Source organism: Tauraco erythrolophus, chromosome 7 (genome assembly GCF_009769465.1).
Source record: "Tauraco erythrolophus isolate bTauEry1 chromosome 7, bTauEry1.pri, whole genome shotgun sequence".
Lineage (NCBI taxonomy): Eukaryota > Metazoa > Chordata > Aves > Musophagiformes > Musophagidae > Tauraco > Tauraco erythrolophus.
The window spans coordinates 24,627,834-24,640,942 of record NC_141471.1 but is presented as its reverse complement, the minus strand read 5'-3'; the positions used below and the strand labels follow the sequence as shown (position 1 = coordinate 24,640,942).

General features: G+C 41.4%; 1 protein-coding gene across 1 annotated transcript; it reads left to right on the top strand.

The window, feature by feature from the left end:
- The first annotated feature begins 7,161 nt into the window (after positions 1–7,161).
- STEAP4 (STEAP4 metalloreductase) lies at positions 7,162–11,597 on the top strand. Its single transcript, XM_009982029.2, has 4 exons — positions 7,162–7,617; positions 8,962–9,489; positions 10,098–10,262; positions 11,244–11,597. The coding sequence occupies exons 1-4, from the start codon at positions 7,162–7,164 to the stop codon at positions 11,511–11,513; spliced, it is 1,419 nt and encodes a 472-aa protein (XP_009980331.1). The 3' UTR covers positions 11,514–11,597.
- The last annotated feature ends 1,512 nt before the right edge of the window (positions 11,598–13,109 follow it).

Below are 13,109 nucleotides of genomic sequence, written 5' to 3'. Positions count from 1 at the left end.
CTGAAGCATTTCCACAGTCATTAATAACTATTTTAAGAACTGCGTAGAAGAGGTAAAGTTTTGAAAGACTGGAAAGGCAAGAATAACAGCTATCTTTAAAAGTAAGAAGAAAAAGGAGGTGCAGAATTATGGCCCAATCTATTTAAATACAATTTTCAAACAAGTAGAGGAAGTAAACAGAAGATAAGAAAGAAACGGGCAATAGGCACAAGGATTAATCAAGAACAAATAATTCCAAACCAACTTCATTTCCTCTTTTAACAGGATAATAGGCCTTGTGAATCACAGAGGCTATGCAACTTGACATGGGTGAAGTTTTTAGTATGATAAGTGTTAGAGAAAATTTTCAAAAGCATACTAGGAAAATGCAGCCTAGATTAAACTAATATAAGGTAAGGTTCTGCACAAGTAGTGAAAGAAGCATTTTCAGTCTCTCAGTTAATCGTTGTCAAAATGGAAGACTACAATTACTGCAGATATACAGGGGGTCTCTCCTGGTAAAAGTCCTGTTCCAGAATTTCATTAAATGGCGTAGATGCTGGGATAGACACTGTGCTTATTAAAACTGACAATCTGTCAAAGTTGAAAAGGGCTGCAAGCACATTAGAGGACAGGCTTAGAAATCAAAATGATCTTGACGAATTGAAGCTACAGTTTGAAAAAATATGGTGCTATTCAACAGGGACAATTGCATGATACAGCTCTGAGTCAGAAAAAACCTACAGAAATCGAGGATGGAGCAACTGGAGGGAGAAGTCCAATTAAAGGATTGGGTGTAACAGGATGCACTTGCATTAGTATTTCAGTTTTGATCACATGTTGAAGCAGATCACCACCTATCAAGCTTTGCTTTACACCACAGAGAGCTCTTGGAACATATGAGACTAGATTCCTTTCCATGAAATCTGAGACAGAAGACATGCTTTAGGTGTACCCCAATGCACTGTGGCTACTAATGGGCATTCAGGCTGCGGTACTAGACCAAAGTTAGTCCAAGGTGGAAATCTCTGACACATGGACAGTGTGAACATCATGTGCTCTGCACCAGCTGTTTCACTCCACATCTTGGTTCTTGTTGCCACACGCTACTTGTTAAAGTACTCATAACCTTAATGCATCACAAGCTGACTATGAACCAGCTGTGTTGTGACTAAGACAAATGTGACAGCAGGATGATGTGTCTATGAGGCAAGTGAAGCAATCCTTTTCTATCTGATAAGATCTCAGCAAGAGTACTGCATTCAGTTTTAGCACCATACTTTTAATTAACAGTTGGAGCAGTTTAGCCTGGAAAGATCAGAAGCAAGCCACTTTTGGAAGACCACCACTCTCAGAAGCAGGAGTTTCAGGGAAAGATCTGGGGTTGTTTTATCTAGAGAAGAAAGGGGTGAAATGGCAACAGCTTTCATGTCCAACAAAGGCTGCTGCAAACAGAAGGGGGATAAATTGACACCTGTGTCTACTGTGGAGGAGGCGATATAGATTAGACATTGGAAAATGCACCTAATAGTATGGCTGAGAAAGCAGTAAGCGAGGAAGATTTCAGAATCCACAACACAGGGAGGTTTTACAAACAGGTTAGACAAGCATTTTCCAGACATGGTTTAAACATAGTTTATCCTGCCTTAGGGAGGAAATGGACTAGATAATCTCTTGAGATCACTACCAGAGTTATTTCGTTTGCTTCTTTTTCAAATGTAAATAGTAAATTATCCACCCGAGAGTCCTGAGAGAGCTGGCGGATGTCATTGCCAAACCCCTGTCCATTATCTTTGGACAGTCTTGGCTCACTGGGGAAGTTCCGCTGGACTGGAGGCTGGCGGACGTTACCCCCATTTACAAAAAAGGGCGGAAGGAGGATCCGGGGAACTACAGGCCTGTCAGTCTGACCTCGGTGACGGGCAAAGTCATGGAACAGGTTATCTTGAGTGCTATTACTGAGCACATACAGGTTAACCGGGTGATCAGGCCCAGTCAACATGGGTTTATGAAAGGCAGGTCTTGCCAATCAAACCTGATCACCTCCTATGACAGTGTGACCCGCCTGGCTGACGAGGGAAGGGCTGTGGATGTAGTTTTCCTTGACCTCAGTAAAGCGTTTGATACAATTTCTCATGGTGTTCTGGTTGAGAAACTGATAATTGCTGGCCTGGATAGGCACACCCTCCTTTGGGTTAAAAACTGGCTGAATGGCCGGGCCCAAAGAGTGGTGGTAAATGGGGCTAAATCCGGCTGGAGGCCGGTCACCAGTGGGGTTCCCCAGGGCTCAGTGCTGGGTCCAGTTCTGTTTAACGTCTTTATCAATGACCTGGATGAGGGGATTGAATGTACCCTCAGTAAATTTGCGGACGACACCAAGCTGGGAGGCTGTGTCGATCTGCTCGAGGGTAGGGAGGCCCTTCAGAGGGATTTGAACAGACTGGATCGTTGGGCTGAGGCCAATGGCATGAGCTTTAATAAGGCCAAGTGCAGAGTCCTTCACTTGGGGTATAAAAACCCCAAGCATCGCTATAGGCTTGGGGAAGAGTGGCTGGAGAGCTGCCTGGCGGAGAAGGACCTGGGGGTCTTGGTTGACTACCGGCTTGATATGAGCCAGAAGTGTGCCCAGGTGGCCAAAAAGGCCAATGGGATACTGGCGTGTATCAAGAATAGTGTGACCAGCAGGAGCAGGGAAGTGATCCTGCCCCTGTACTCGGCACTGGTGAGGCCGCACCTGGAATATTGTGTCCAGTTTTGGGCCCCTCGCTTTAAGAGAGATATTGAGCTCCTGGAGCGAGTCCAAAGAACGGTGACTAAACTGGTCAAGGGGCTGGAAAATAAAACTTATGAGGAGCGGCTGAGGGAGTTGGGGCTGTTTAGCCCGGAGAAGAGGAGGCTGAGGGGAGACCTAATTACAGCCTACAAATACTTGAGAAGGGATGGTGGGGAGGTGGGGGAAGGGCTCTTTACATTAGTGTTGGGTGATAGAACAAGAGGAAATGGGTATAAGCTTAGTCAGGGGAGATTCAGGTTAGATGTTAGGAAATATTTCTTCTCTGAAAGGGTTGTCAGCCACTGGAATAGGCTGCCCAGGGAGGCGGTTGAGTCCCCATCCCTGGACGTGTTTAAGAATAGGGTGGATGATCTACTTAGCAATATGGTTTAATGGGGATTAGGGATGGTTGGACTCGATGATCTCTAAGGTCTTTTCCAACCTAGAAATCTATGAAATGAAATCGATCTTGTCTTTCTACCTTTTGACTCATTCCACTGATCTCCCATCTCCCACTTCATGTTACATCTTTTTGATGTTTCCATTATCCATCCCAGTCTATGTCTCACTCTCAACTTTGACTTTCCACTTTTGGCACTGTACTTCATTTGCGGCAGTGTTCTGCGAGGAAATCCCGCACTTTTCCCAGTGCCAGGCAACCTGCCCATCTTCATGCAAACTCCTACATAAACAAAGTATTTACATATAATTGCTGAACTAAACATTGTACTTTCATTCAGTTCCCCTACAGTTTACACAGTGGGTAGAAACAACAGTTTTGCGCAGTTACCTTCTTTTTTTCTTTCAGTGCCTCCTTTTATCATTACTGACCAAGAGGTAATCAGCTCAGAGATTACCACCATTTTCTTTAAATAGGATAATTCGCTGTATAAGAATACAGCCACAATATAGAAGAGAAAGGACACAGTTAATCATTACAGAAGCTTACATGGATTATCTTTCAAATAACAAAAGGCATCACCAGTGCTCTCATGTTAGAGGGATGGAGATAAGCAAAAATATTGTGTATGGATACAAATCTTTATGGCTTTTTCTCAGATAATAGATGCCTACATATATAAAAGAACAGATAATGATTACTACATGTTTCTTTGCTGGTATTTCTGCTTTCCCCTGGGGCTTTGAGAGTGCTCAGCATAGCCCATGGGCACAGAGTAGACCCCAGTGTCAGCCTTTGGACTGAGCTCCCAGGCACCAGCCTGGCCCTGTCTTCTTTGTGATGTACTTCCGCTTCATGTCTTTCACACTGATGTATGACGATAAAACACCTTGTCCTATAGCAAATGAATATCTTCTTGCATTGCAGCTATTGCTGTCATGGGCTCTGGGAGGCCATTTTCCTTGCTTCGAATTTGTACCCACCCAGTTGCCATCAGAGGCTGCATTTTGTTCAAATATACAGAGCAAAACCAGAACTTATCTATGTGCTGTCTGTGTGTCCATAACCCACCACATAAACTAACCTCCAGAAGTTCACTGCAAAGCCCACAACCTACTTTTAGTTCAACAACAGCCAGCTGACACAAGGGCATGTAGGAAGGAAGGAAAAAAAGGATTCAGTGGAGAAAATTGATTTAATTTCCCTCTTTGTTAGAAGGAGGCATGGTTCAGAAGGCCTGGAATTTAAAAGTAAACGTGCCTCATCTTACATGTGATTTTCAGAAGTAGCAGATGCACTATTAAATTAATATCAGTTTACAATATACTTAATTTGTTAAGAAATTCATTGGTGAGTAGTTTATTTCTGATATATAATGTGTACCATCATAGCAGCTCTGGGCATCCCTATTAAGTATTTCTTAAAAAGAAAAGGTAAATTTTGCTTACTTTATTCAAGCAAATTGTCTCTCTTGTTAAAAATGGTATTAAGATAAATTAGCCCACTAGTATTAAAGGCAGCATTAATGCTCTTCAGCTTCCTATGGAATAATATTCAGTGCCTTATACAAGTTCCTTTACATCTTACATAGTGCTCCAAGAAACTGTATTTTGAAAAGAAAAAATGTTCCTTACGTTAATTTTTCTTTTAATCTCTCTTTTTTGCTTTTCTGGCAAGATGAGTTCAGTGCTGACTAGCAAATGAGATGTTCAGTATTAGTGAACAATGGAAGTGCTTTATAGATTTATTCCTTGCTGGTGAACCCATTTCTTTTATAAGCTCAAACAAAACATAACTTGTTTTCTTGTAATCTCGCAAATACGTTACCTGATAACACCCATTTAAGGGATTTTTTTTTCAGTCTTACTTTGGAGAGGAGAATGATTTACATGATCTACTCAGCAATAACTTGATTTCTTGAGGGCAAATATGGAAGTTTTCAACTGGATGATCATGTGTTACAAATAAGTTTTACTTTTCATTTTAAACAGGAAACTACTTTGTTAAAAGGAAAAATTCAGAAAGGAAAGTTGAGTCTTATTAGGTACTGAGTCAGACCATTTATTAATATTACATACACAACTCTTCTGTTCTCTTTGAAATATAGACTATGCCCAAAAAGGAATTTTATAGCTCTAGTCACATTAGAGCCTCATGGGACATGACTAAAGCCCTCAGAGAATGATTTTTGAACATGTCAAAAAGGACTTTGCATTTGTATGCGTGTGCCAGAGCACACAAATATGCAAGAGGCATTCAGATGGGTCCCTTTGAGGATCTATTTTCATGCTCAGTGTGTTACTTGATGAAGTACACAGTGTCTGGTGTGGTGGTTGTGATTGCTTCAGGATTGCTGGGCTGTGCTCCAAGGCCTCCCTTGGGACCTGCCCGAGCCACACCAGCCACAAGCGCTCATATCCTTGGACCTTTCTCTGCCCCAGTCAATGCCTTCCTCTAATGACCAGAAGCAAACTCCCTTGGCAGCTCTCCAAATCCCAGGGCTCCCACAGCCCATTGTAAGAACGGTGCTGAGCAGGCACTGATGCCAACGGAGGGCTAGCTCGCTACATACAGAGCTAGTTCAAGCCAAAATCTTCATCCATAATCCTCAGAATAAGCATTTCTCTGCCTGTCTTGCTAGTGAAGCTTACACCCTCCAGCACAGGCCAAAAGGCTGTGTGCAACCCTGGCTCATGGCCCTTAGCTCCTGGTGACAGCAGAGTAGGGGGAAGTCAGGGCTTGATTATTTTGTTCACCAAACAAATGCATATTTTGGGTCAAACAATTTAAAATCATGCCAGATTTTTAAAAAGCAAAAACCATAAAAGAAAGTGAATGGTATCATCTCAGTATTTTTAAATAGCATTTCATTCTGAATGGTGCTTCACAGAAGAATGTAAGCAAAGGGTTAATAAACAGCAGTAGCAAAGCAATTGTTTTGGGTGTAGCTACCCGTTCCATGCATTTCTTTCCTGCAAATTGGAAAATAGGTTATTCCCATGGCTTTAGTTAAGACAATTACCTGTGATGCAGTGAAAGACCTGAGTCAGGGCTCCTGCAAATTAAATGGCCTCTGTAAGTACTACATTACTGGCCAGTCCAAGAGAGGCGTCTCTCAGGATCTCCTGTTGGAGGTCTTCCTTCAAGCCTTAGGTTTTCTGATCTGAGTTCACCTTTTGTAGAGTGAGGACAACAGCTTGTGAACCTACTGCAAGACCTTTGGAGCAGACCTTTTTGATTCTGTATTTGTATCATGAGTCTCACTCTGCAAGCACAGAGAATAAGTAGTGCTATGGCATGGATAATACATTAAAGACTTTGAAGCTTCCAGGTACAGTGATAAAGGAGGATAGTAAAAACCTCAAAGAGAATTTTATTATGAGTAATATATAAATATCAGAAATAAACGTTCAACAGGAGATTTCCAATTCCACTGTCCAAATGCTTCACAGGACATTCTTCAGCAAATTGAAGAACAATAATAAAACAAAGTGGCACTGACTAGTCATATTAAGGAAATACTGAGGACAACAGATGGGTTTGTAGCTACCTTTTATAATAGCTCTTCTTCAAATATTTTACAAAAGACCTTTCAGGTTCTAATGTGATTAGAAACACACTCCTCTTCAACATTTTTCTATAGCATAAGTAAGCAGAAATTACCCTGAAACGTGTGCAACCGTTGCTCTCTGTGCTTCTGCATCTTTTCCTCCTGCTTTCCCTTTGAGAAGGGAAAACTGCAATCGTTCAGCTGAATGTTAAAATCCATGAAATGGCTGGACAAGCGGGTGCTATAAGAGATGAAGAGGTCAATATCCAGAACTGTTTTTTAAAAACTATACAGAAATCTTCTGAGAGTATGTATTCAGAAAAGTGTGCCGGAAGCATATTAAGAGGCAAGAAAGCTCTCAGATATCCATTTTGTATAGCCAGACTGGATGCTAACCTTTCATTTTCAAGAGATTGATGTTTTGCTTAGTTTGTTCTTATTACTTTTTTTCTTTAACAGATGAAGAAAAATTCTTCCAACACAATGGCTTTGGCTCCTAACACTTCTAACAAAAGAGAGACAGTGTGTATATTTGGAACTGGAGATTTTGGAAGAGCTCTGGGGCATAAAATGATTCAATCTGGCTACCCCGTTGTGTTTGGAAGCCGGAGCACACAGACATCCCCCCTGATTCCCAAGGACGCAGAGGTGTTGAGCCATGCAGAGGCAGCGCAGAAGGCTGCCATCATCATTATAGCAATCCAGAGGCAACATTACAACTTCCTTACACCACTGGCAGAAATCCTCCATGGAAAGGTTTTGGTGGACGTAAGCAACAACTTAAAAATAAACCAGTATCCCGAATCCAATGCAGAGTACCTCGCTCAGCTGGTGCCTGGCGCTAAGGTTGTGAAAGCCTTTAACACCGTGTCAGCCTGGGCCTTGCAGTCAGGCACGCTGGATGCAAGCCGGCAGGTAACAACAAGCAATTGTGGTTTCCTATGTCATAGAGTTACATATCATGTGGTTTCTTAACAGTTAGACAAAACACACATGGAATATACAAATCAGACAAGATTGAGATGGAATTTTCGCTATAATTGTCCATTTCAAATCAAATGTGAGCTAAAATTTACTATTGGTTTGTATTATGGCATGACAAGGGATATCGATAGCTTGCCTCTGAACTCGGTAAGGTGTTCAGAGAGACTAGAGAAGCAAGGAAAGAAAGATAGCAGGGCTAGAAAGAGAGAGACAGCAAATCAGGAGGAAATGAGGGCTGCATCATTTATTCACCAAGAATGTAAAGTCAAACAGAAAGGATATAGGAGGGATATATCAAAGCAAGAATAAAATGAAGAAAGCCAAAAAAAGGGAGGCAAGGAATATGATGGAGCAACAGAACGAGGACGGGCAACAGAAGTGAGCTGAAAGGTGAACAAATTAATAAAGTCTTCTAAATCAGAATCCACCATCACAGAAGTTTAACACTGTAACAGTATGTGCAAACCATTTTAACCAGCTCCTTAACCACAGGCCAGCCAGCACAGAGCTGGTCATAGGAAGAAATGCAGCAGCTTAATTGAAGACAAATCATTTATTATTACCCTGTTTTCTGCTGCTCTCAGGGATAGTGCTCTTGTACAACACAAGGTTTCAGTCAGCTACTCAAACGGTTTCTAGCTTTGCTTTCTGCTGCCAGATAAACCGTAAAGACTTCTAAGCCTAGGCTCTACAAGCCTTCATCACATCAGTGAAAGCAGAAATTACTCCCTTTTTCCCAGTTCCAAATGGAGTATTGTCTTGCACACTCACAGAAAAGATGGTTTCTTAACTATTTTACTAGACTTGGAAAGAAGTAATATTTACTTTTGTGATAGGGCAATCATATTTTAAAGATCTCTGTCCCTCGTTCTCTGCAGATCTTATGGACCACTGTAGCAGCAATTGAAAATTTTGCTCCTATTTACTCCACGAAATCTTGTGCTTACAAACTGCTTGCAGGTCTTCAGAAGGGTATGTCAAGTCTTCTAGGCAAAGACTTGTGCTAAGTGTGCATACGTTGTTCTTTTCAGACACAAAATTTTGCCACTTGAAACAATCTCCTTCCCCAGAGAAAGATTCATATTCTTAGTTCTTGGACCTATTGGCCAAGAAAGTATCCATAGGCTTTTTTTTGCCTATATAAACTAAGACCAGCAGGGTAGCCAACAAGTAGACTAGGAAGCTTGTGCTCATTGTCCGACTCCAGGCAGGACAGTAGCAAAGGATGTCACAGAAGTCTGTCTAAATAAAACTTCTCTTTGTGTTTCACTGCAGGTGTTTGTCTGTGGAGATGACATGGAAGCTAAACAAATGGTGATGGATATCGTTCGTGCACTGGGTCTCACTCCATTAGATCAGGGATCCCTTTTGGCTGCTCAGGAAATAGAAAATTACCCTCTGCAGCTCTTTCCAATGTGGAAGTTTCCCATCTTTTTGTCCCTTGGCCTAACCGCATTCTTCTTCTTCTACAGTTTGACTCGTGATGTAATTTACCCTTACGTTTATGAAAAAGAAGATTTTTCATTTTTTATTGCAATTTCCATTCCAAATAGGATCTGCCCTGTATTGGCCCTCATCCTTCTTGCCTTGGTTTATCTTCCTGGTGTATTTGCTGCAATTATTCAGTTATACAGAGGTACCAAATACCGCCGTTTCCCAGACTGGCTGGACAAATGGATGCTGTGTAGGAAACAACTTGGACTAGTAGCCTTGGCATTTGCTTCTTTGCACGTTTTGTACACTCTTGTTATTCCTATTCGTTCCTTTGTGAGATGGAGAACCAGCAATCAAATTGTCTCCCAGGTAAGATTTCTTCCCTGCTCTGTGTCTTCCTTTCTTCTGGCCCTGTTACAAATATTAACTGCTATCTTGAGCATCAGAAATTCAAGTGGACAGTGTAATGTTCTCTACAGTAGGGTTATTGGTATATGCCATTGGTATATCCAAATGTTGTTGATATTATGTTGAGTTGAGAGGATTTCTGGCCTCAGTCTTCCTCCTAGAAAGTTTATATATTAATAAAATAAGCAACAAAAATGTAAACAGTGAGAGTAATGTAAAGAAACATATTTCCCTATTTCTACATATGCCTTTAAGAATGGCACATATTTTGACTTTAAAATGGCACATATTTTTGCTTTCTGATCTTATTTAACAACACAGGATCACATATCTGTCCTCAACAGCAAGTCTACAGCAGTATAAAACATGCACCACAATTATAGGTACATGGAACCTATATATAACATAATGCCTCTTCTGTTTTTCAAGTAGGTGTTCACAGTAAATCTCCAACCATTTTCAGAGAGTTAATGTATAACATTTATCTCTTAGTTACCTTAAAGCATATTTTTTTCTGCATATTGATCCTAAAGCTGTTATCACTGAGATATACCTGGTCTTTTCTTCAGGCACTGAACAACGTAACAGAATCACTCAACATCACTAATGCCTGGCTTAGTGACTCTTATTTGGCTTTGGGGATTTTAGGATTTTTTTTGTTTGTTCTTCTGGGAATAACTTCCTTGCCTTCAGTCAGCAACAACGTCAACTGGCGAGAATTTCGATTTGTACAGGTAAGAAAATTACTTATTCTAAAAAACCTTCTTCCCTCTCTTCTGGAAAATTCCTTATTCCCTTCTCCATTAATATCTCTAAATGTGATGTGTGCACTACCCACCATCACATGGTGAAAGAAAAATACCTACACGGCTATACAGCTCACCTGCGAAAAAACACAACTGCTGATGGCTGCTTACGGTACAACTGGGATTACTGCATTGACAAGTGAAAATTGGGAAGATGCGAGCTCCCAGATGACAAATCGAAAGCTGGCATTGTGGAATTATCAAATCCCACAATTATACCAAGTCAGAAAATATTTTAGCCATTTATTGGGCTAATTTTGTTGGTTCACAAGATAATTAAGTTAAAATGGGTCTGAAGAATGACTCCATAACTCAGATCCTCTCAATGCCAAGCATCTAAAGAGAATCTGCAGTTTCTGCAGTCTCTAAAAACTGCTGTGCCTATAAACAGGCTGCCCTTGGTAACACTATAATCTCAGCCCCTGATTCGGAGGAAGCTTGGTGCAAGCTGCCGTGCCTCTGCAGGAGCTGGGCTGGCAGGGGAGAGGAGGCACGGGGAGGGCAAATTACCGTCAGCAATGTTTTATCAAGGCCAAAAACTTGCACAGTATGGTAGTTCTGGATGGATTAGCAGTAAAGCATATAAAAGCACTGAATTTCAGCATTTTCTCTGCATTTTCACAAATATGACAACCACTAGGCAGCATGTGTGAGCTAGCAAAAATTACAAGGATTGTTGATGGAGAAAAAACACAAAGAAGTGTGTTTCACCTAGATCCATTTGAATGAATCTTTATTAAAAAGCAATAAGAGCTTTTGTATTATAAAAACAGTTTAATTTCAGCAGACTCCAATTAGTCCCGAAGTCGGAACATTCCACAAAGCTTACTGTGTCTTGTAAAATGCATTTGTTCTGGTTTAATTTACTATTTTAACCTCAACTTCTTTCTTTCCTTTGTTCTCTCCTAGTCCAAACTGGGATATCTGACACTGATTTTGTGCACTGCACACACGCTGGTTTATGGTGGAAACCGGTTCCTGAGCCCGTCATCGTACAGATGGTACCTTCCAAACACCTATATGCTCTCCCTCATCATCCCGTGCATTGTACTGGTTGTCAAATTTGTGCTGATACTTCCTTGTCTAGACAAACCTCTCACGCGAATTCGACAGGGCTGGGAGAGGAATCCCCAATACTCAGAACAGTCAAATTACATTATCAACAAGTCTGCTGTATAATTAGACTAACCTGTATTAACAAAAAGAAGAAAAAGAAATATATGAAGGCATATAAAACTGAAGTCCTGAGCCTCCTTCATCTGGAGCGTGAGAGAAAAAGAGACAAACTTGTCCAGGCCCTTAGTAAAATAAAACCACTCCAATGACAAGCTTAAAACACAAATCAAACGAGGCCATTGAGTTTCTGCCACCCAGGCATGCTTTCAGACAGCTGCAAGCCCTCTCTTTTGCTAAGTACATTCCCCCTTGCCTATTCACACTCCACTCCTAAGAGGGTATGAGAGAAGTAAATGGTGCTCCATGACCCTCCTCTTGTCGTTCCAAACCTCCTTCAGGGCTGGACAGAACTAGAGTAACCTTTGGTGTTAGACAGTATCTGCTCCTCTTCTCTATCTGTCCATTGAGACTCAGATCTACATGCACCAACACACATCCACACAGATTCACACACAGATGTACATGGACACGCACCCTGCTTCCACGTGCAGAAGCCACAAACACCATAGAATGGGTGCAGGATGGATGCTGGCTGAGAAGAGCGCTCTTCCTCCCAGTCTATCTTCCTTTAACATCTGATCCAAAAGAGATCTATGTTCATACCTTAGAGATAGTTGAGTAAGATCTTCCTGGTTTGTGTACAGGAACTCTAATGTTCGAAGTGTATGGGCCAAGGATTACTGCATCCTTGCTTGTACTGCTCTACCAGAAACTCAGGTGGCAAGGGGATGGAGAAGAGACCATAATGCCAGAAAGATGTGAGACGTGTTCACAAGGCTAAGCTTCTCTACAAGTACAGGCAAAAAACGGTCAGTGATTTTTTTTGTGTAAGCAGTGAATTTTAAAGAAAGAAACTGAAGGAACACTGGAATGGGTTGCCCAGAGAAGTTGTGGATGCCCCATCCCTGGAAGTGTTCAAGGCCAGGCTAGATGAGGCTTTGAGCAATCTGATCTAGGGGAAGGTGTCCCTGCCCATGGCCCATGGTTGGAACTAGATGATATTTAAGGTCCCTTCCAACCCAAACCATCCTACGATTCTATGATTCTATGAATATACTACTATATCATGGGGTTGTATTATACGTCACGGTTATATCTTATAGAGACAGTATTGTTGATTTTTCAAAAAATAAATATCGGATGCAATATTACATATATTCCATGAAAATATACATATTTTAATCACAATAAAGAAAATTTTTTTACAGTGCTGAGCTGTGTTATCATTTCTGGAACCTCTTTTGATACAATGCAGCTGCTGGTACGCTCGGTTTTACAAAGGTGTTGTAAGGCCTTGAGGCAAGGAATAAAATGGGATCCTGTCTTCAGCCAGCTGCCTGGGCTCACCTTTCCCCATCTTTGTTTGCTCCTTGGATGCTCACATAAGCAGATCTTTGCTTAGTCATAGCAGTTTAACCCCAGCCAGCAGCTAAGCACCACGCAGCCACTCACTCTCTTCCCCCTGGTGGGATGGGGGAGAGAATTAGAAGTATAAAAGTGAGAAAACTTGTGGGTTGAGATAAAGACAGTTTAATAGCTAAAGCAAAAGCCATGCACACAAGGAAAGTAAAACAAGGAATTCCTTCACCGCTTCCCATC